Source organism: Lutzomyia longipalpis, chromosome 2 (assembly GCF_024334085.1).
Source record: "Lutzomyia longipalpis isolate SR_M1_2022 chromosome 2, ASM2433408v1".
NCBI classification, from domain to species: Eukaryota; Metazoa; Arthropoda; class Insecta; order Diptera; family Psychodidae; genus Lutzomyia; species Lutzomyia longipalpis.
This window is the reverse complement of record NC_074708.1, coordinates 32,562,200-32,584,307: the sequence shown is the minus strand read 5'-3', so window position 1 is coordinate 32,584,307 and position 22,108 is coordinate 32,562,200. Positions and strand designations below refer to the sequence as shown.

Here is a 22,108-nt window from a genome sequence, read left to right as displayed (position 1 = left end):
TGCTCAATAATCTATTACTTTTATCTATTGGAGGTATTATTTAATTTAATCTATATATCAATCATTGCTTACGCAGCCCTTTGTGTCAATTTATGCCCCCTTTACGCACTTTTTCTTTGTTATTTCGCCATTTAGAGAGATTGGGGGCCAATTTGAATACTTTTTTTTAAATAATTAATTGATCGCAGAGCACTAACGTGATAAGGTTTAGGTTTAGGCCCTACTTTTGACATTCTAATCAAGGGAAATTATAAATTTCAGTTTGAAAATTTTATTATGAAATTTTAAAAATAAGATCTTCAAAAGTTAAATGGAGCTAGATAATATAGTCAGCTTTAACATATTAAAATTTGAAGAAAATGCATGGTGCAGTTTCCGAGATATTCATCGAAAAGTAATCGAAAATTTTGTTTTTGGTTTTAGGCCCTCTAGTGGTCACTTTTGGAACTTCTGATGTTCTAAAGAGTTGTAGGGCTTGTTGAAATCTTTCGTTTGAGCTCGAGTTGATCAAAATCGGTCAAGCCGTTTTCGAGTTATGGTCGATTTTCGATGAAAAATTGTGGCGGCCATATTGGCTAAACGGCTTGACCGATTTTCGAAAATGAGGCATCGTTGGAAAGCTCTTGATGGCCCCTACAACATATCAAAATTTCAGCCCTCTAGCTATAATAGGGCCGGAGATATAGCGAAAACAAAATTTAGGGGTGTTCCAAAATGGCGGATGCAGGGGTGGGGGGCTGAATTTGATATCATAGTTGGACGACTTCCAGTCGATAATTGAACTTTGCCGTTGACCGCAAGTCTCTATCTATTACCGTTCTCTTGTAATTAAGCGTTGTACTACGGACGGCCGGACGGACGGACGGACGGACGGACGGACGGACGGACGGCCGGAAAAAAAATTTTTTGACATACGTTTTTTGGAATGTGGGGACCCTAATTCGTGCTCATCCCAAGTTTGAGCCCGATCTGACGACTTTGCATTTTAGGTGGTACACAGAAGCTGTGCTATTCTTTTCTTCGAAAGAATCACAGCTAAAAAGAAACGTCAAACGTCAGAATATAATATAAATATCCCGTTAAAAAAAAATGATTAACTTTAAAACAAACGTTAAACAATGAAAAGGGAAACGTCAAATGTTATAACAAATTTTTAAACTAATGTCAAACTATAAAATAAACGTCAGTTGTCCGTCAGAATAAATTTTTAAATTAATTTCAAACAATGAAATAAACGTCAAATGTTAGACAAAGTACTTTCAACGTTAGAAAAGGTACAAGAAAATGTCAGAATAAACGTCAATTGCTGAAAAAAAAACAACGACATCTGGTTACGTCTTTGCTGCAGCATAAGCTGCATGCACAACACATTCATTTTTTAAATAAAAATCATATTCTATTTTTTTGGTAACATAAAATGTAAATAAAAGTAGAAGACAGTAGTCTTTTATTCTATATTCTACTTAAGTAAGAATTATATCTTCAATAGAAAAAAAATCAAAAACTTTAATCTTTAGTTCTCCATACCCGACAAAGTGACATTAAAGCAAAATATTATTATTTTTTTTATTTTTTTAAATAAAATAATGCCTGAAAATATTTTATCTAATTGATTTTCTGCATTTTAGACATTCTAGCACTATTCTTTAATTCATTTGTTCTAAAAAAAAAAAGGTATAAATTCAAACATTTCTGTACAATGCCCACACTGCATATGATTCATACACATATACTTCCTATGCATATGCTGCACACATATCCATTCTATGCATTTAACATTCCACACCTATACATTTCTTTTATATTTCCCATAAATCTATCAACAACGAGTTCTTGTCAATTTTACATGAATCCTATTTTATGCGAAAAGGTTAGGCAATAAATCAAAGTTAAAATGAGAAGACAACCTGTTGCTCCACTGTCCCGATCTTCTGCCATTTCGCTTTTTAATTAATTACTCTCAATGGAAGAGCGGGAAAAAAATCTTCACGTAAGTGTTAAGTATGTGGATTATGTGTATGGAATATTTTTCTGCGTCATCGTTATCAAGCTCTCTGTACTGAAGAAACTTTGTATGAAAAAAAAAAGTCAAGACATGGCAGATAAAACGAGATGGAACAATAAAAGTTATGTGTGAATTTTTATAAATTATAAAAATTAATTCTCCAACGAAAGTGATGGTGATGATAAATGAGAAGGTATATGGCAAATTTTACGCAGACTCTCCTTCATTATATATATTTCCTCGTCTCACCAGACATTTTATTGCATCTATCGCGGACTTTTTTGCTTGATTCGCGTTTTACACTAAAAATGACAACAACCAGTTTTACTATGATTTTTTGTTCATCTTATTTATATATATTTGTTGTATCTCACCTCACAAAATAGAAGGTGAAGATGAAGGAAAAAGAGTCAATGGGAGAGTTGTGAAGAGGAGAAAAATGAAGGTGATGTTGAGGCAGTAGAGTTGGTGGATCAAATTCACTTTCTACAGCGAACGAGACATACTAGTTTATATATTACAATTCTACAGGTAGGTATATGTACATTGTATTAAATTGCAATTTATTAACTAATCACTATTTCCACAAATGTCTATTGGATGGTCAATAAAGAAGAAATCCACGAATACGAGAGAGAGAAGAAAATGCCATCAGGTAATGACTCACTTTTCCATAAATAATTTTTTTTACCATCTCTCACAGTACGATGCGTAAACTTTATGACATCTAATTACCAGGAATGCGGCCTTATATAAAATCCATTTTCATCTTTTACTAAAAAAGGTTGTGCGTATAAAGGGTGAGATTGGTGCGGAAATTGAAGGAAATTTTGTGTGAGAAAGTTATGTATTTATACTCTCTCATTTTTCCACATAATATTGCCATTTTTATAGACTCTCCAAGAAGAAGGTACAAAAAACACACCACAATTTCCTTGTGATAGAGGTGTCACACATATTTGCGATCGTGCCGGTTGATTGGTGGTCCCGAATAGCATTCCAAACTTATCGAAGGAAATAAAATTTGATGGGCGTAATTGCTAAAAATCAGTCGCTATAAGAAATTCTTTTTTTTTCTATTTCTCTCTCAGCACGTGATCGTCTTTGAGATTAACGATCAATAGAAGAGGAGGAAGACTCTCTTATTGGGATGAGAGACATCTCAATGTGATGGTATATACGGCCAATTTGTGAATGATTAAAAGCGAGGAGTTTTAATTGATTAGAAGAAAGCGTAAAGATAAAAGTCTATTGATTAATTCACATTAAATGATTTGTTTTTGTTTCAATAAATTTTCTTAATGAATACCGTCACATGGAGCTACTTTGGCTATTTTTATTTATTTTATTTTTGGGGCTATTTCGGTGTTAATTGGGTTTCTTTTAGTCATACCTATAGCTTTTGTATGTCTATGCAAAATTGAAAGAGCAAATTTACCCGTGACCTACCCTAATGATAGTTGACTTGGAAATCGGTCAAGCAGCTTAGTTGGGCTTTAAAATGATTATTTAACCCTTTCCCGTCCAAGTGAAACATAGAAACATTGAAACATACGCTATTTTTATCAAGATATTTATTCTGTGGATGCTTTTTAAGGACGTTTCTTAATAAAACCGTCTTCTATAGGTCATAGAAGACGTTTTAATTGAGATCTATTGTGTGAATTTGGTGCATTTCTAAATTGGAAAACGCATTTGATTTTTAAAAATTTAGGAAAATAAAATGTTTCACGTTTCGATAGCGATTGCTTAAAATTTTTTTTAAAAAAAAGTACTCGAACCGGGGACTTTTTAGCTGTAAGTAAAGCTCTCTAACTATCAAGCTAAAAGTTTCTTAAAAGTTTTGTAAAATATAATTTTTATTAAAAATCTTATCTTTCCTCAGTTTTTTTCTTAAAAAATAAACACTCTAGCTTAAAGTTTTCTGCCAAATTCAATATTCTTCGAGTTGAACATTAAATAATTCGTGAATAAACTACAAACAATAGCTGTGATTTTTCTCAAACCCATCGGGCGCTGTCTGCAATTGCTTTACCCACACGTAAGCGCTAATGGGTGACGCGTTATCGGCACTTTGGCTCCAAACTTCCCGCAAGAAAATATTCTGGTTGTTGAAAGAAAAATAAATAGCAAAGAAATCCCTCAATGTAGTTTCCTGTTTGAAAGGAAATCACTATAAGTAGGTACCTTGAGTATGCGCTTTTTCATCTTTATAGCAATTTTCAATTAATCTTGGCAATTGATGAAGCGAATAACAAAAAAAAAGATCTACGCCTGTCTGCACAAGAAAAAAAACGGTGAGATAAGACAAACGCAAAAAAAGATCAGAATTTATAACTTAATTTGTCTCCGCCGTCAGGGAATTTCGCAGGAAAGACACGAAATTTATGGCACGGAAAATTGGTTGAAAATGAAAAAGAAATTTTAAAGAGAAATATCAACATGTGAGGCGCGAAAATAATCACGATGATAACATGCAGCGAGAGAGACTCGTGAGCAATTACATACTTTTTCTTTTAGCTATTAGAAAATTTCCACTCCCTTTCTAATTTAAATAGCAATCACACTGCTATGGGTACATATTAAATAAATATTACAATTTATAATACATTTTATTGTTTTATGAAAAATATAAAATGTGAAAGAAAGTACTTAACTTTTTTACGGCAACATTTTAAAAATACAAAATGATATCAAATTGCTTACAAATTTAATAAATCATTTAATTTCCCATTAAAATTGCTGCGCGAAATTTATCGGAGTAAAAATCATGGCTTTTTTTATTTAAATTTTTCCAACAAGAATAAACTGCAAATTGAGTGTAAATTATCACCATGAGAACTGATGAAATAAAGTCCGCGCGTGAGGTGTTTGTTGTGTAAGACAGTATCAATATTTTTGCGGCATTTTTTGTTGCTGAAAGCTCACTAAATGGCTTGATTTTCCAACATTAAATGCAGAAAGAAGAGATGGTGAAGGGAAATTTATTAAGCTCCGCAGAATGGCCCAAATTTTGTCACTACTGCATCGTCGTCGTGACTGCAGTAAGAATATTTTCAGAGGAATTTCAGAGCCATAAAATACGGAACAACAATGGAAAATTAACCAAAAAGACTGTCAAAGGTTTTAAACTTTCTCTTAAAGTCCGTAAAACCTTTTTTGTAACAAAAAAGAGAAGAAATTTAATCAGAAAAGAAAATTTTTAGGAGATTTTGGGTAATAGTTTTACTTGAAACATTTTTTTTTACCCTTTCACGTCTGAATAAAACATAAAATCTATTTATTCTATTTATGCCCTCAAAGGACATTTCTCGGTCAAAACGTCTTTTTTGACCCCATTTATGTAAAGGACATGGTAGTAAATACTCAGGAAATGTTCCCCTGTTAGATTTCGCTCACAATCCTAGGAAATATTCTTTGCGGCACTAGAAAGAAAGTCAACATGCATGGAGGGTCACAAAGGTCTCAAAGGACCTTTCCAACGATAGGTCAATGACCGCTCTAGGTGATGTAGAACCGGAGATATAGACTTTTTAAATTACCACTTACTTTAATTTTCAAGTTTCTTTTCTACGAGTGATTTTTGTGCCAGATATCTGTCTGAAATCTGTAGGAAACTGCTTAAAAGTCGATTTTGATTATTCAAAATGGCCGCCATTTTGTAATAAAGGTTTATCGACATGAAAAACTAGGAATAAGACACTCCAAAGACTACCCATACATAGATCTGCGAATAGAGACAAATCTGATTGCATGTTTTACTGATTTGTAGTGTAGGAATTGTTTCTGAGATCAGATTTCATCAGTAATATGTTCTTGTGTCATGATTAGAAGAAGATTCTAATGTAGAAACTGCAGTAGCTGTCTTAGGATTACATACTGATCTGAAAAATACGTAATCTGAGTATTGTTTTTAGATTTCATTTTTTCTAATGACTTGAAAACATTTTATAATGCATTTGCAGTAATACTCCATTCCATGATTACTGACAATTCATTATGTACTAGCATTTTAATATGCAAATGTTCGGTTTTTAAGAAGTCATCTAACATTTCTAAGTCACTATCTTGCAAAGCCAAAGAAGTAAATCTTATTTGTCCATATAAAATATTTCCTAAAAACTAAAAAATGTGAAATTTTACAGAAAACCTTAATAACGTAGCAAAACTGTTAGGAAACTTTATAAGCCAGCCGGGTAGACTTATTTTTGACACGTAAAGAATGTCAAAAATTCATTCAACACTTGGAGGACTGAGGCTTCTTACATCAAAAGTTTAACCTTCATTTTCTTTCAAAATAAAATATTTTTCGAAGTTTTCTTTCGACGATATTGCAGTAATGGAACTTCCCTATACACAAATGTAGAAATTATGATGATATATTTAAGAAATTTTAATTCAGTGGCGATTGAAAAAAGTCGAATTGGCCACTTTGGCCAGAAAAGTCCTCCAAGGGTTAAAAAGGTATTTTATATTAAAAATTAATTTTCCACAAAGCACAGGAAATCCAGCAAATGCATTTGATGTAAATTTCTTAAAAAAAAACTTTGATTTCTTTTTTAATTTAACATTAACTTTTTTTTTGAACACAGCATGGTTCACATAAGAATCACATTGGACACAAGAGAGTCAAGCTTGCAACGCCTTAATTTTGCAAATTAGCATTTTTCTGCAATTTTTCACGAGAAAAATCACTAAAAGGCCCCCCTGATCCCCAAGGGGTAATCCACAGTGGAGTCCCAGGGGGGCAGAGGCTTAATTCCGGGCAATTTGGAGGGATTATCCTGCAGCGTCATTGCGCAAACAAAGACGTAGGTAGCGCCGCCGCCGACTTGAGAGGCCTTGAGCAGAGAAAATGAGCAGAAAACGCCCCAGAGACGAGGTTTTTTTGTGCCATTCTGGAAACTCTGCGAGGTGGGACACTCAGTGGAAGGGGCCAGGGAGGAAAATCCGTGGAAAACTCACCTTTATAATGAGCTCGATCTCGGGAACTTCACCATTGCTGGCACTGCCGTTCTCCTGTTTTTCCTCAGACATGGTTCACGTGATCTCTTGAGGGGGTTTTCCTTTGTGAAAAAATGAGCACAGGGCACTTGGGGGCACACAACACGAGGGGGTACACCAAGAGGGAGGAGGAATAATCCAAGAAATTGAGCAACAACGACGAAAACACGTCCAACACTAGCAAAAACGACACGGCCTCTGAAGCTCACCAACGGATTTTCCCAACTGTCACTTTTTCTTTGCGGGTGCTGAACCGGAAAATAACGGAGGCGCCTTACTTTGACAGCGCCCTCCGCCGGCGTCTTGATCCGAAAATCTTTTTCGCGATTTTCTCTCATTTTCCGGGAGGGCTTTGTCTTCCGGGTGTGGTTTTTTGAGTTCCTGGAATTTTTCCGCGTTGATTTGCATGAAAAATGGAGGAAAAATCAAAAATATTTATTTTCAAAAAATCAAAAGAGTGAAACAGCATTAGTTTGCACAATCCTCTCGCTCGCACATCGTTCACTCAATCAGCGCTGTCGTATGTGTAATAGGTTACAATGCAAGCTGATTTAGTCGACGATAGCACCTTTTTCCCGATTTTCTCGCATTTTCCGGACGATCTTCCCGTCCGGGTGTGGTTTTTGGGGTGTAGGAGGCGAAGGCGCGTCGTTTGGCATCAAAAACGCAGGAAATTCAAATTTATTTAATTTCAAAAAGTTCCCAGAGTGTAAAAAGCCAAAAAACGGTAGTCTAAATTCAGAGGCAGCATTCCCTCTCGCTCCCTCCCTCGCCCCCTCTCGCTCGCACATGGTCCACTCTGTCAGCACATGCCGTATGTGTCAAAACAGTTGAAATACAATCTGATTTAGTTGACGATTTTTGATAAAAAAAAAACTAATTTTTACAAAAAAAAAACTATTTTTTTTCTATTTTACACCCACTTTACAATGTAATAATTCCTCTTTCCCACCCTGAGGAGACTTATCCCATTCTTGAGGATGTGAATTCCCGGCGAGAGCACCTCTGAAATGTTTGTTGTCCTCTGGAGGTTAATCCGGAAGCCCCCGGCCGTTATAATTCGAATGGCATCGTCTGTTGTTGGGAAACATTTAGCCCTCATGGCCACATCCAGGACTGTCATCCCCGGTTCCATGATCAGCTCCGCAAGGGGAGCTCCTTGGAAGGTGGTTTTGACGTCGGCGTAGGATAATTCTCCGAGGGCTGTGATGTTTCCTCCGTAGAGCGCTTCGGAGACTCTCTCGGCTGTTTCCAGGCCCTCCTGGCCGTGAATGAGGATTGTAACTTGCTGCGCCAGCTTCTTCTGAGCTTCCCGGATCTCAGGGGTGTTTCTGTGACGATCCATAATCTCTTTAATTTGCCTCAGAGGAAGGAAAGTGAAGAGTTTCAGGAGACGCTCAACGTCTGCATCGCGGGATCGGAGGAAGAATTGGTAGAAGGAGAAGGGGGAAGTCATCTGGGGATTCAGCCAGATGGCCTGCCCAGCGGATTTCCCGTATTTATCCCCTTCTTCGTTCGTTACAATGGGCTGTGTTATCCCATAGACTTTCCTCTTGTCCATTCGGCTAATTAATTCGTGACCACTCATGATGTTGCCCATCTGATCACTTCCGCCGAGCTGCAAAGGACTCTTCTGTTACAAGCTGAAGATTAAGATCAGGAGGATCTCACCTGAAACCGGCAGTCGTACTCCTTCAGCAAATGCAACCAGTCGTAGGCCTGAAAGATTTGGTACGTAAACTCCGTAAAACTCATCCCGGATTCACTGTTGATGCGTGACTGGACAGAAGTCCTGGAGAGCATTGATCCCATACGGAAATGACGTCCCACAGTCGAGATAAAGTCAATCAACTTCACAGAACTGTACCAATCGGCATTATTCAGTATCCTGCCGATGAATCCCAAACTCAATTAATCCTCAAATCTCACCAGAAAGCCCCAAATCTCTCTAACCTCAGCGGAGGAAGCCTCTCAACAGCACCACTGCCCTCCTTTAGGAAGTACTTCCGGTGATTCTCAAAGACTCCCTCAATTTGTTTCCCAATACCGGCGAGATTCCTCTCAACGGTGCTCATCTCCAGCATTGATCTCTCCGTACTCCTGCCGGAGGGATCACCAATGAGCCCAGTAGCCCCGCCAAGGAGAGCAATGGGTTCGTGACCCCTCCTCTGGCACTGCAGGAGTCCCATAATTACCAACAAATTCCCCACATGGAGACTCTCGGCGGTGGGATCGAAGCCAGCATAAATCGTCTGTGTCTTCCGCATGAACTTTGACCCCATTTCGTCGCTTTTTCCATGAGAAAAATCACAATTTAGAGGGATTTCTCAGGTGATCAGCTGTGGTGAGATTCCCTTACCTGGCCGTACTGGGGAAGACATCCTGGATAATTTCGCGTTCTCTGAGCTTCAGGACATTCCCCTCACTGTGGAGCCTCCGCACAATCCTCTGACACAGCTTTAAATTAATTTTAGAGAGATTTTTCAACATTTTGCCGGTTTTTACATCAAAATAAAATGTGCGAAACATGCAAAATACACCCACCAACGCATGTCGCGAAAAAAGTCCATCAGACTCTCGTGGAAATTGTCCTTGTCCACAGTTGTGACATTTGTAAGGAATGTCATATGCGGGACGCTAAAATAGAGCATAAATGAAAATGAAAAATGCAAATTGAAATTAAATTAAATGATTATCGTGTTAATCAATAAAATCAATTGAATTTAATTTTTTTATTCATTTTTTTTCAAATATTTTTTCTTCATTGTAATATTTTTATTTTATTAATTTTTCCTTTTTTTTATATATTGTAAGTTAAAGACAGATTTGTGGACTCTTAAACGAATTTGTAAATATTTAATGAATAAACATTTTATTTTTTAAAAGACGGATTTTCGGTCTCACGCACGGCTAATTAACTTTTATTTATGGCCAACATTTCGGACTATTTAAGTCCTTCCTCAGGGCAATCAAGGCAATCAGCGTGAGACCGAAAATCCGTCTTTTAAAAAATAAATTCATCACGTACGGTCGCCCCTTTACTGGATAAACATTTTATTATTATTGTTTTATTTGGGACTCACCTGTGCCAAAAAGAGGCTAATTACTATCCCTCTTTGTCGTTTTGAGTCTTTTGAGGAGCGCATGTGCACTAAAGAACGTACCGAATTAAAGTGAGCATTCTCTCGGTTTTTCACACGAGCTCTTGCACGCAAGTCAACTTTGTCAGTTGTCGTTGTCATGCAACAATTATTAATTAAATTTAATTTAATTTTCAATTCAATCAATTAAAATCTGTTTTTCACACAAAAAATTCAATTGGAATTTCCTGGAACGGACGAAGAGGACAAAATTTGGTCCTTAACTCACCGGATAATTTTATTAATGTGTGTTTCTTTGAAGGTGAGAAAGCAATCTGTAAGGCTTTTGGAAGCATAAGGAGACTAATTGTATTTATTTCACGTGTCGTTAAAGGTACGTGTGGGAGGAAAATTCGGTTGCATTAGACTGCAACCGAATTTTCCTCCCACACGCATATCAAACAGTCGTTAATCCACTCATCATTCGTTAAAGGTACGTGGTACTGGATTCCGGCCCACAGGACCAAAGCTAATCATTTGATTATTTTTCACATCTCCCACTGTTCCCGCCGGAAACCAATAAGTTGTGTCTTCTAAATGGAGGACAGCCCCACCGGAAACAGCGGTGGACATTCAAAAAAATAATAATAAGTGTTGGGTTAGAAGGTTATCAAGAAAGAGTGTGTGTGTGTGTGTGTGTGTGTGTGAAAAGTTTTTGGAACGAAAAAGAAAGAAAAAGTGAAATATTCTAGAATTTATAATTATTGGTGGTGAATGATTAATGCACTAAATCTACACCACCTAACACTTCTTCAAAGGCTCCCACACCCAAACGTCAAATCGTTCACTCACCGCAACATCTGCGGTAGCTCCTGGTCCAATATCTGCGGTGGATCCTGGTCCAACATCTGTGGTGGCTCCTGGTCCAACATCTGTTGTGGATCCTGGTCCAACATCTGTGGTGGCTCCTGGTCCAACATCTGTGGTAGCTCCTGATGCAACATCCGCGGAACTACATACAACAGTTTTGGAGAAGAGAGGAAACTTAAAAGATGTTCCCCATGGCCAGAGAACTGCCAAAACATTCAAAGATTTGGCAGAAGAATTTGGAAAAACGTCAGCAGAATTAAGAGCATCAGCACATCCACGACCGTACAACTACCCGCCGCCGGGACATCCTGGGTCATCGACACGGTTACGTTATAATTCCGTACGTAAACCATGCGTACGTGGTTCATTTTGTGTACATTTGCGTACGTAATTAAAAAACAATTAAGTCAGGTAGTAATTCTTCCGTAGTTGGTAAACTGCAGTAAATGTTGCGTCCGTTGCGACTTCTTAAAGACTTATTTTTGGTTGTCGTAGAAATGAGTCGGTTACAAATAAATATTTTTTTATTTTCAGTTATTTTTTATTAAAGAAGTAAAACTAAAATTGTATATTCCAAGGATAAATGCAGTAAATAAAATTATTATGTAAAATTAGTTTCTCTAATCAAATAATAAGCACGGAAATTGGTGGTCATTCGCATGTTTCTCTTTAATTGCGTGTTATTGTGATGTTAATTAACATTTTGCACTAAAATGTATCCATGAATTGTTTATAAGTAAATGTTGGCGCAGGTAGTGACCTTTTTTATTGGTCTTTAATTGTTTTTAAATTACGTACGCAATGCACTCGAAAAAGGTAACGTACGCATGGTTAACGTACGCAAATAACATGACACCATCGACACAAAGGGTGCGTCCTAAATCTTCAAGCCGGATTGGCTGCATAATTAAAGTCAACATATTCCCCAGGTCAGTACATTTATTGGTCCTTCAAGCCGGATTGGTGTGATTGGGTAAATTTTATCGTGTCCCCATGCGACTGTAGCGATGATCAGCAGCAGATGACATTGCTCCCTGCCCACCCACAAAGGTAAATTTCCATACATTGGGCTTTATCAGTGTGAAAAAATCCAATTTTGCTCAATTATTGACGATAGAGCAAGAAATACATTAGATATGGAACAAAAATTTTAGGACAACATATGGGAGACAGTAATAAGGAGAATGAGGCGTCCATACGTCCATGTTGTATCAGCACTTGTAGTAAAGATCATATTATATTGGGTCGTCTTATATTTACGCAGACGATTTTTCATACATTTCAATTTTTTATATGAATTTTTGAAATTAAAATTCTGCGTAAATATAAGATGACCCAATAGTTAAATGGTCTTTGCTACAAGTGCCATGGGCGTAGCCAGAAATCTGTTCGGAGGGGTGTTAGGAAAAAAAAAGAAATTAATATTAAAATAGTAGGTATGCTAAAAATGAATTTTTTAATCTTTATTCATTTTAGACGGAGTTTTAAGTTGAGGTTTATGAAGATTGAAATTACTAAATTATATTAACCTTTATAATTCCGTTGGGGGAATCAGCGGGATTATCAAAGCGTTGGATATACTTTATAAAGTTTATCACATTTTTTTTTGATTTTAAATATCCCAAAGGGCTTGATGCGTTTTTTTAATTTTTTAGAAACGATTGTTTATAAGAAAATAAAAAGATAAACCCGTTTCTTCAGGAAAAGTAAAAAAAAAAGAAAAAAAAATCAATAAAAAGAAACACCTTAATTATTTATTTAATATCTAATATCATCATATTTAATTATCATAGTATTAATTTTAATGTTAATTTAAGTTTAGATTTAATAGAAGCATTGGGTGTATACTGTATAGTGATCATTTTTCGACTAAAGACATCGTTACATCCAGATTCAAATATAAATAGATCTGTCATCTAAAAAATGGTGCTATACCCTCAGTGAGAACATATTTCAAATTTAAAATAAGTCATATATTGCAACCATTTTTTATTTATTCGGGACTCGCACTGCATACAAATTTCCTGCAATTGATACTTACACCGATTTTTGATACACCAAAAAAAGTTTTAACTTTAATTAGCCTCAGGAAATTAAAAAAAAAATGTACAGGTACACCCCTACTATCCCTGAAAATGTGAAACAAAATTTTTAAAATTTTACTTTTTCACCACCCTGATAAAAATAAAAAGTAATAAAAAAAATCATTTACTCTTATTGTTTTTTTTTGCTCCTTGTTTTTTCCGCTTAGTTTTATGAAATACTCAATATCTTAATGAATCGTTTAACTTGTAATACGTTAATTCGAAGATTGGGAAAATATACTATGCCAAGTCCTATTTATAATGAATAGCATAGTATATTTCCCAACCCTCGAACTATTCATTAAATAAGGATTTTTTTTTCTGAGGGTGTATTATGTAACTCTCCAAGTGCTGGGTGGCTGCACATTTCTTATGGGCCACCCAGCCTCGGAGAGTAACATAATACACCCTCTGTCTCTTTATCTCTGCCCAAAATTCATTTCTACTGTGAACCTCCATTAAAACGACGAGGATTTATATGTCCAAATGCCTATGTCCTCATTGTAAAAACAAAAACAGACTAAAAATGTGACTTGTAAAAATATTTTGTCGTATGTAGAATTAATATTTCTTGATTTAGGACGAAATTTCATATCAAATATACTAAAGACTGCATTGACAAAAAAAAAACAAAATTTTTACACATTTCTTCATTTTAGCAACAAAGATTGTTTGATTATTTTTTTTAAGTTCTCACTATAAAAGACTTCTCAAAAATATTCTTGTATTAGATTTGATATTAATAATTAATATTGGATGTGATTAGAAGTTTTCTGACAGGTTGACTGGGTGCACACCTGGACCCGCCTTTCCCAATTACACTCAAATATTTTCTTTTTCTTTTCAAATTCATTTTCATTCATAAATTCCACCCACATTATCCTCACTCACAACTTTCCATACACATCCTCCAATCAAAACCTTGCAGCCACAAACTCTCAAATGCCACACAAACCGTTTTTCGCACCAAGAAATTCACGAAAAAACTAAGGCGATATGAATAAAGCCTTTATAGTAGCAGTAGTAGTAGAAGTAGAAGTTTTCTCACAGCTGATTTCCTAGCTTTTTGAGAGAATTTATTGAGATGGGGCACGTCGAAGAGAAATCGAATCAAAAACGTTCAGTGACGTCACAGAATAATGACCACCAGAATAAAATCAAAACATCTTGACACTACATATTGATCACATACTATTTTAGTTAATTTCTCTGGCCTTTTAATAATTTTTAGAACAATGAATTTCATTGTTTTCGTGATATTTTGAAAATTCTGCCTAAAAACATAACTTTCATTAATTTTTTTTCTCTTTCTCTTCTTTTATCGTTCTCGAATGTCACCGAAATCTACCGGAATATCACGGTACAAATTTTTGATGATTTGTAAAATATCACAGACAATTCATTCGTATGTCCTACGACACTTCCACCCGACATAATCTCGCAAAACCTTAAAAGTTAAAGGGTTTCATGTCATCCTGTGTCAGCCATTGCGTTCCCGTGTGTGGATGTTTTTTTTAGAGTATTTTCCCAAAAATTGGAGCTTATTTACCGTGAATTTTCCGCTTTAATGCTTCCCTGAGGACCACCAGAAGGATGGCGACACCAATGGAAGTTGATATGAGCTTGGATGAGATCATAAAGAAGAAGAAAATCACGAGAAATCCATCCAAAAATGGTTTGGGGTGAGTTTTTTTTGTTTCTTTTGCTTCCGGGAAAAATCCTAAATTCTCATGAATTTTCTTTCAGGATTAAGAAAGGAGGGGGCGTGATGAAGCCCAAACTGAGCACGCAGAAGAAGCCGCAAATTGTGGATGCGCGGCTGAAGATAATTCAGAAGAATCGCTCAAAGATTCGCGATGCGCGGGACAAGTTGAGTGAGATTGCCCGGAAGAGTGATGCTAGACTGAAGATTGCCCGGAAGAAGCTTCCGCCGCCGCCGCAGTTGGGGATGAAAATGAAACAGGGTGGTGGTGGCTTCCAGAAGCCCAAGAATGCCAACCGGCGTGGTGGATTTGCCGTGCCCGTCGTCGATACGCCCTACATTGGAGCGCCCCGGGGCTACGTTGATCACGACCGGGTGGAAGACGACGAGATCACCTTCCCCATTGAATCGCCCGTCCTGCGGCGTACGGTGAGCAATGATCGCTTCGGTGGGGCCCCGAATGTACACAAATCCGGACGTGAATGGAGCGGTGGGGACATCGCGGGGGATCCCTTTGACATTTACGACATCCCACGGCGTCGGCTTCCGGAGGAGCCCCCACGGGCTGTCTACCCATCTACACGCCAGGTTAGTTCTGGGGGCTGTGGGAAATTTAATGGCCTTTAATTGCATATTGACACCCCGCGGGAAGACTTCGAAAAACATCCACAGTGCGTCTCATTCATAACGCAACAATTTATATTTACCAAATTATGTTAAAATGAATTATAATTATTTTATTATTATTATCGCGATTATTGGAGAATTTTGTTTTACATTTTGACAATTATAAAGTGAAAAAATATTAAAGAAGAAATTCTAAAATTGTTTATGAAGCCAAATTCTTAATTTTAAAGGATGAAAAAACCTTTAATAATTTTTCTGAAACAAATCAAAAATTAATAAATTTCAAACTGTTCTCGAAAAGAGAACTTAAAAGAGCAAAATCTAGCACAAAAGCTTAAAAATCTTAATTTATTCTTTCTTAAAAAACTCTGGAAAGTTCTCCGGAATTGAATTCTTAACTTATTTGATTTGTTGGTATTGTGTTGCGTCCACTGCAGTATTTGTGTTGTTTCCTTGATTTATTTGGATAAATAAGAAAAATTTCTTTATTATTGGCCCAATTTGTTAATTAGACCGCTAAATTAGTCATTTTTGTACTATTTTCCTGGACCCATTGATTCTATACGGCTTGTCCGGCTGTAAATTTTAAGATTCTGTGGGTGAAGTAGGAATTAAGTAAGTTTCTCCAACCAAACTTTACTTTCTTAAGCAAAGCCTCTAGTTTCTCAGACCAAGCATTGATGACCTTAAATTTAGGTCAAGCTCTAGATCGGGACTTGATGCAATTTTTTCATAATTATATCTTTTTTTATCTATTTTTATTATTTAAAAAAAACATTAGTCCATATTTCAGACTGATCTTATTCTTAAATCCTTAAGCCCAGCCTGAAAAACCTAAGGCTAGCTTAAATCCCAATTTTTCAGTTAGTTAAAGTCTAATTTAAGAAAAGTAAGTCTAAAATAAAAAAAAAGCTTAGGTCAAGCTAAATCGGGACTGACAGGGGGATGCCCAACCCCGAGAAATCAGTACTTTTAGTGAGGCAGCAGGTTCTTCCGATCAAAATAAGGGATCAGTTTGCACAATTCCACTTGCAATCGAAAGTACATTTAATTAGCTTTCGATTGATCCCTATCTCATCATCGAAATAACATTATTAATATAAAAAAAAGTTAGTGTTTCTCGGGAATCGGTCGAGATTGAGCGAGATTCGAGAATTCCTCATACATTTTGTTCAACAAAAAGTGACTTTTCTTCACTGAAAATGAGGTTAAACCATCCCCTTGGGGACTGAATACAATTTATAATTTTACCGATTTTGATGCGAAATTCTTAAAAAAAAAATGATTCGAAAGGGCATCTAGCCTTAATTCTGGTTGATCTATTCTTAAATCTTTAAGGCCTAGCCTGAAAAACGTAAAGCTAGCCGTAAGCCTAATTGTTGAGTTAATTAAAGGCTGATTTAAGAAACATTAAGCCTATTAAAAACAAAATATAGGTCAAGCTTAAAAACTACTTCTGTCCTTAAAAAATACCTAAGCCTTCCTTAAATTTTGACCCTGTCAAAAGAAACTTAAGTTTTAATAATTAAAAAACATCTTTCAAAAGAGATCTGATTTTTGTGTGTTTATACTTTGGATCTTTGCTTTTATTCAATTCAGGAATATGAAAGGAAATATGTTAATGCTTTTCACTATTCTAAGAGAGAGTGTACCGAAATCCTTTCCAGAACATTTTGCTAAAAAGCAAACTAGGTTTTCTGGGACTGATCCTACAGATGATCCCAGAATGTTTTAAAATCGAAGGACCTCTTCCTTTTGTTTTTTAATTATCTATCGTAAAATCGTAAAGACTACGAGAAAATCCCGAAAAAATGTCGAATTTTGCAGGAATTTCTATTGAAAATTGATAAAGTTCTTTGAAAGTTTTGCTTGAGATTTCGTTGATTTTCGCCTAAAAAAAATCATTCAAGCTCCCCTTTTGCCTTATTTTTTTTTAACAATTTTGTCTTGCTTATTAAAGTTTGCCAATGTTGGAGCTTTTCAATTCCTATTTCATTCCATTCCATCCAGATTTTTTTTTAATTTCTTGATGGATTTAAGGTAAGAAAATTCAAAGAGGATCGAATTTGATCATTCAGAAGTATTTTAACTTTACCATCAATTTACCAAGAAAAAAATTACCAAATTTCTCAAGAATGTTGCTGTATGATTGCAACGCACTGTACTTCCACGCAAATGCATTCAAAGAGCATTAATTTTGTGAAATTCTCGCAAAAAAATGGATGATAAAGTCTTGCAATTTGCTCCCAGATGTATCCTGGCCCATCTGAATCTCTGTCGCCACGCAAGGGTATCCTGCGGCGCGGCGGACTCGATTCTCCGCCACGAATTCTCGAGCGCCGCTACATTCCGGACGAGAATTCCCAGCTCTCGTACGAGATGCGTACTCGCTTGGAGCGCGCACCCGATCCACGTGCCTCAGCTGGCATGTTCTCCCGCCGGGAACCAACGCCATCGCCCCCGCCGGCCTCCGACGGCTACCGCATCGTTGTGAGCAATCTCCACCCCAGTGTCACGCAGAATGACATTGTGGAGCTCTTTGAGGACATCGGGCAGCTCATGGAGGCGCGACTGCTGCGTCCGGGTGTGGCTGAGGTGATTTTCAAGAGTCTGAAGGACGCCGAGCAGGCCGTGGACACGTACCACAATCGCCAGCTCGATGGACTACCCATGAAGTGTCTCCTGGTGAGCCCCAAGGTGGCCAGTAGCATCAAGAGGACGACCAGCCTGTCGCGGTGAGTCCAACGCGAAGATTTTTTATTTTTTTTATCCTAAAAAGGTGAAAGAGTGCAGAAAAATATTTTTTTTCAGTTGAAATTGATTAATTTGACCGCAAAAACGTATAATACAGTGACGGTCGGTGAAATGGAGCCACCCCGAGAAATTAATATTTTTGACAATTTATTCTTTCTTAATTTTTCTTTAAATTTATCATAAAGAGATTACATATAAATTCTTTTGTGGAAATTGTAGTAAATTTATAGTATTGGACATGAAAATAGAGCCATATTGTACAACATGAGATGCGTGAATTAACAAAAAGTTTAATACAAACTTTAATTGAAATGTATTTTTCTTGATGAAATAAATGATTTTTTTGATTCAAAAAAAGCCGAAAAGATTTTTATTAGGTATTCGAATTCAGCAGAAAAAATATGAATAGTCTTTAAAAAGTGGAGAAAGATGTAAAATTTCACGAAAATCATTTTTTTTTGTTTCGTGAGGTAATGATTAAGAAGACAACGTAGATGGTGAATTTATTACATTTTTTACACAATTAAGGGGACATAACCTAATTTTGGACTTAACTTTCCTATCCAGACGTGAAAAATATGAAGTTACAACAATCACGTCATTTAACAGCATAAATCAATGAAGAAAGCACAAAGATAGGCAAAGCGTAAGCAGAATAATTTGAAATGCGATTATATTAGGCTTGGAAACGACGTAAAATATAATTTTCTAAACATTTCGTGTCGTGTAAAATAAAAATTTTGACAATTAACGTTCAAGATTATTTGTTTCTGGCTAAAATTAATAAAATAAGCAAGGAAACTATATACAGGCGTATTACGAACTCGGGCTTTTTTTTACGCCTCTGTAGAAATTTACTAAGAGTTTAAAATTGCCTAATCATTTAAGCAATTAACATTTTCAGTGAAAAAATTGATAGAAACTCTGAGGAAAATAAAAATTTCTGCCTTTTGTCGCTTAATTTACGCAATAATTACGCTATATGTTCTCTTAAAAAAGTAGAAAAATGCAATTTTACGATATTTTTAATTAAAATGATTTAAATTATTAAGATTAAAAGTCCTTTATGGGTTAACTGACCTAAAGACCTCACTCAGGTAAAAGCAGAGGGAGTTTAAAAAAAATCAAGAAAATATTGAAAGCAAATTTCTTTACATTAGTGTACAATTTACAGATTTTTTACGCTTTGGGGATTTCTTTAAAAATTCATTAAAATGCTAGCTACTCCAGCGCTGTATAAACTAGGTTTATTTTGGATTAAATGAATAAAACTTACAAGCAAATTCAGTGGGAGAAATTATTCTTTTTACGTTTACTTCGTCATATTTTACGCGTTTTTATACTTTTGTAAAATTTCTTAGAATGTAAAAAAAAAACTAATTTAGCGCATCATAATTTACGTTTTTTTTTTTTATTGAATTATTGACAAAAAAAATTCAAAAGAAATTCACGCTTAGTCTATCTCACTATTTTACGTCAATTTTATACTTTTTCAACACGTATAAAAGTAAGAAAAAATTAACTACGTTTCTTTTTATCCTCAACACAGATTGTTAGAAATAAAGTAAAATAAGTAAATTAATCTGTGTTAAAATGCTTAAAATGAATGAAATTATAAAAACAGAGTTAGGTACAAAAATTTTCTAGTGACGTTTACATCGTCATATTTTACGCGTTTTTATACATTCGTAAAATTTCATTGGAATTTAAAGAAACATATTTTGTAGATAATAATTTACGTTTCTTTTGCTTGAATTATTGACGAAAAATTGAAAGAAAATCAACGCAGCGTGTCTTAGTATTTTACGTCGATTTTACACTTTTATATCACGTATAAAATTAAAAAAAATATTTACGCCTCTTTATCGTTAACTCAGATTATTAAATGTAAAGTAAAATAAGTAAGAAAATCTGTATTAAAAAACTTAAAATTATAAAAAACAGAGTTAGATAGGGTAATTCTCTACTTACGTTTACTTCATCTTACAACTTACGCAATTTTTACGCTCTCGTGAAATTTCTTTGGAAGTTAAAAAATAATCAATTAATTAGTTGGTGTTCCACTTCGTGGCCAACACCAAGTATTGTAATCGTCGGAAAAACCGACCACCTCAGATCGGGCTCAAACTTGGTATGAGCACGTTTTAGACATCCCACATTACGAAAATGGTGGTGGAAAATTTTTGATCCGGCCGGCCTGCCGGCCTGCCGTCCGGCCTGCCGGCCTGCCGGCCTGCCGTCCGGGACTCTAAACTTTGCCTTATATCTCGAGAACGGTAACAGATAGAGACTTCCGGTTTGACGTTTTCTATAGAAATGTGGGTGTAAAATTTCATTTTTTCGCATTTTCAAAATCCAAGATGGCCGCCGTCCGCCATTTTGAAATACTGTCAACCACTTCCCTTACAGCTAGAGGTCTGAAATTTTAGTATGTTGTAGAGCTCAGTGAGACGTTTTCATCGACTATTCATACTTGAAAATCGGTCAAGCGGTTTAGCAAATATGGCGGCCTAAAGCAAAAAGTGTTTTTTCAATATAACTCGAGAACGGCTTGACCGATTTTGATCATCTTCGTATCAAATGAAAGGTTTCAAGAAGCCCTACAACTGTCTAGAACATTCCAAGTTCCAAAAACATCCGCAAGAGGCGCTAAAATCAAAAACAAAAATTGCCTAACTTTAAGGGGCAATATCTCCGAATCCCCATTAGGCAAATCTTTTAAATTTTGATATGTTGTAGCCTGACTTAATATCTTTCATCAGTCCAAAAATGAAGAAAATCTATGTCGCCGTTTAGAAGATATAGGCATTTGAAAAATTCTTAAATTTGAAAAGTTCTAAGAGCCATATCTCTTGAACGGATTGCCCGATTTTGCTCAATTTGGTATCAAATTAAAGGTTTTGCAAAACTCTACAACTTTCTAGAACATCAGAAACCTCTAGGACCATTCCTTCAGGACGAAAAGTGCAAAAAACTGTTTTCGTAAAACAAAAATCCGCCATTTTGTGTTCTAGTGGTGACCTTGAAATGTATCGAAACATATGTCAGATTATAGCTTATTTCAATAGCTTTCCATAACTAGTCAAGAAATTTCTGTAGGCCTTATAGAACCAGAGATATAACCATTTTTTTGCATCAAATTACTGAAGTTCACAAAAAAAATCACCTTTGCCTACTAATACTGCTCACAAATAGTATTACAACGCATAAACAAACTTCTATACGTTGTGGGACACCAACTCTTATAACTGGACGCGTTATGATTGACTTTTCAAAAAATACGTTATTATTTACAAATTCATATTAAATCAAGACTTTTATTAATTTTTAAAAATGTTTTACAAAAATATTTTTAATTTTCTTGTAATCTCAGGAAACACACCGTGATGGCTCTATTTTTACTATCCTCACTGTAATAATTCTTTAGCATAAGAATTTCATCATTTCACCCAATTTTACGTAGTTTTTTGCTCTTTCTTCTTAAAATATAAAAGGAAAACTTTTCCAGAGAGTCAAGATTTAACCGATTCGTCTGATAAACTCCCCCCAAGAGCCCCAAGATAAGAAAAAGATTTTTTTGTATGTGAAAATTGTCTGAATTGTTTAGCGTCACTGTGAAAACAATTTTTTCTGCATGCTTCCTCACTTTATTTGAGGGTCAATGAATGTTCTCACGTTATCTCCTCCTGAGATTCTGGGATTATCTCGAAATATCTGCTGAGTATCTCATCTCTTTTTCTTGTTTCCATTCAACACAGATCAACCAGCAAAACCCCCAAGGAAGCCCTTGAAATTGACATTGATGCCCTACATTCTGTTTTATTTCGCCGCTAGAAACTGCCAAGAGAACACATCCGGCCAATCCGGGAGGAAAGGAATTTTGATGAAATAAATTGAAAGCCCAAAAAAAAAGTTTTTTTTTTTTGAGAAAAATCTGCATTAATTAGAAGTTTCTTGATCACCTGCACTGAATTATTTCTTT

General features: G+C 35.7%; 3 protein-coding genes across 5 annotated transcripts in view; 1 reads left to right on the top strand and 2 right to left on the bottom strand.

Annotated features, from left to right (window-relative positions):
- LOC129790363 (chloride intracellular channel exc-4) overlaps positions 1–7,247 on the bottom strand; it is a 31,467-nt gene extending 24,220 nt beyond the window's left edge. Inside the window, exon 1 of one of the 2 annotated variants that reach the window (XM_055827844.1) lies at positions 6,971–7,247. In XM_055827844.1, coding sequence (XP_055683819.1) covers positions 6,971–7,042 — 72 coding nt within the window. In that variant the 5' untranslated portion in view covers positions 7,043–7,247. The remainder of the gene's footprint in view (positions 1–6,970) is intronic. The other variant, XM_055827843.1, reaches the window with a different exon arrangement.
- A 669-nt stretch (positions 7,248–7,916) lies between these two features.
- Positions 7,917–9,527, bottom strand: LOC129790259 (tyrosine--tRNA ligase, mitochondrial). The gene is made up of 4 exons (XM_055827695.1): positions 9,369–9,527; positions 8,963–9,298; positions 8,681–8,897; positions 7,917–8,627 (listed from the first exon to the last, which is right to left on the bottom strand). The coding sequence occupies exons 1-4, from the start codon at positions 9,497–9,499 to the stop codon at positions 7,923–7,925; spliced, it is 1,389 nt and encodes a 462-aa protein (XP_055683670.1). The 5' UTR covers positions 9,500–9,527; the 3' UTR covers positions 7,917–7,922.
- A 4,937-nt stretch (positions 9,528–14,464) lies between these two features.
- Positions 14,465–22,038, top strand: LOC129790299 (polymerase delta-interacting protein 3-like). 2 transcript variants are annotated; one of them, XM_055827749.1, is made up of 4 exons: positions 14,465–14,725; positions 14,790–15,333; positions 17,623–18,107; positions 21,885–22,038. In XM_055827749.1, the coding sequence occupies exons 1-4, from the start codon at positions 14,637–14,639 to the stop codon at positions 21,958–21,960; spliced, it is 1,194 nt and encodes a 397-aa protein (XP_055683724.1). In that variant the 5' UTR covers positions 14,465–14,636; the 3' UTR covers positions 21,961–22,038. The 2 variants fall into 2 exon arrangements, with proteins under 2 accessions (XP_055683724.1, XP_055683725.1); XM_055827750.1 differs by lacking the exon at positions 21,885–22,038 and adding an exon at positions 18,184–18,483 and having other exon boundaries at positions 14,516–14,725.
- The last annotated feature ends 70 nt before the right edge of the window (positions 22,039–22,108 follow it).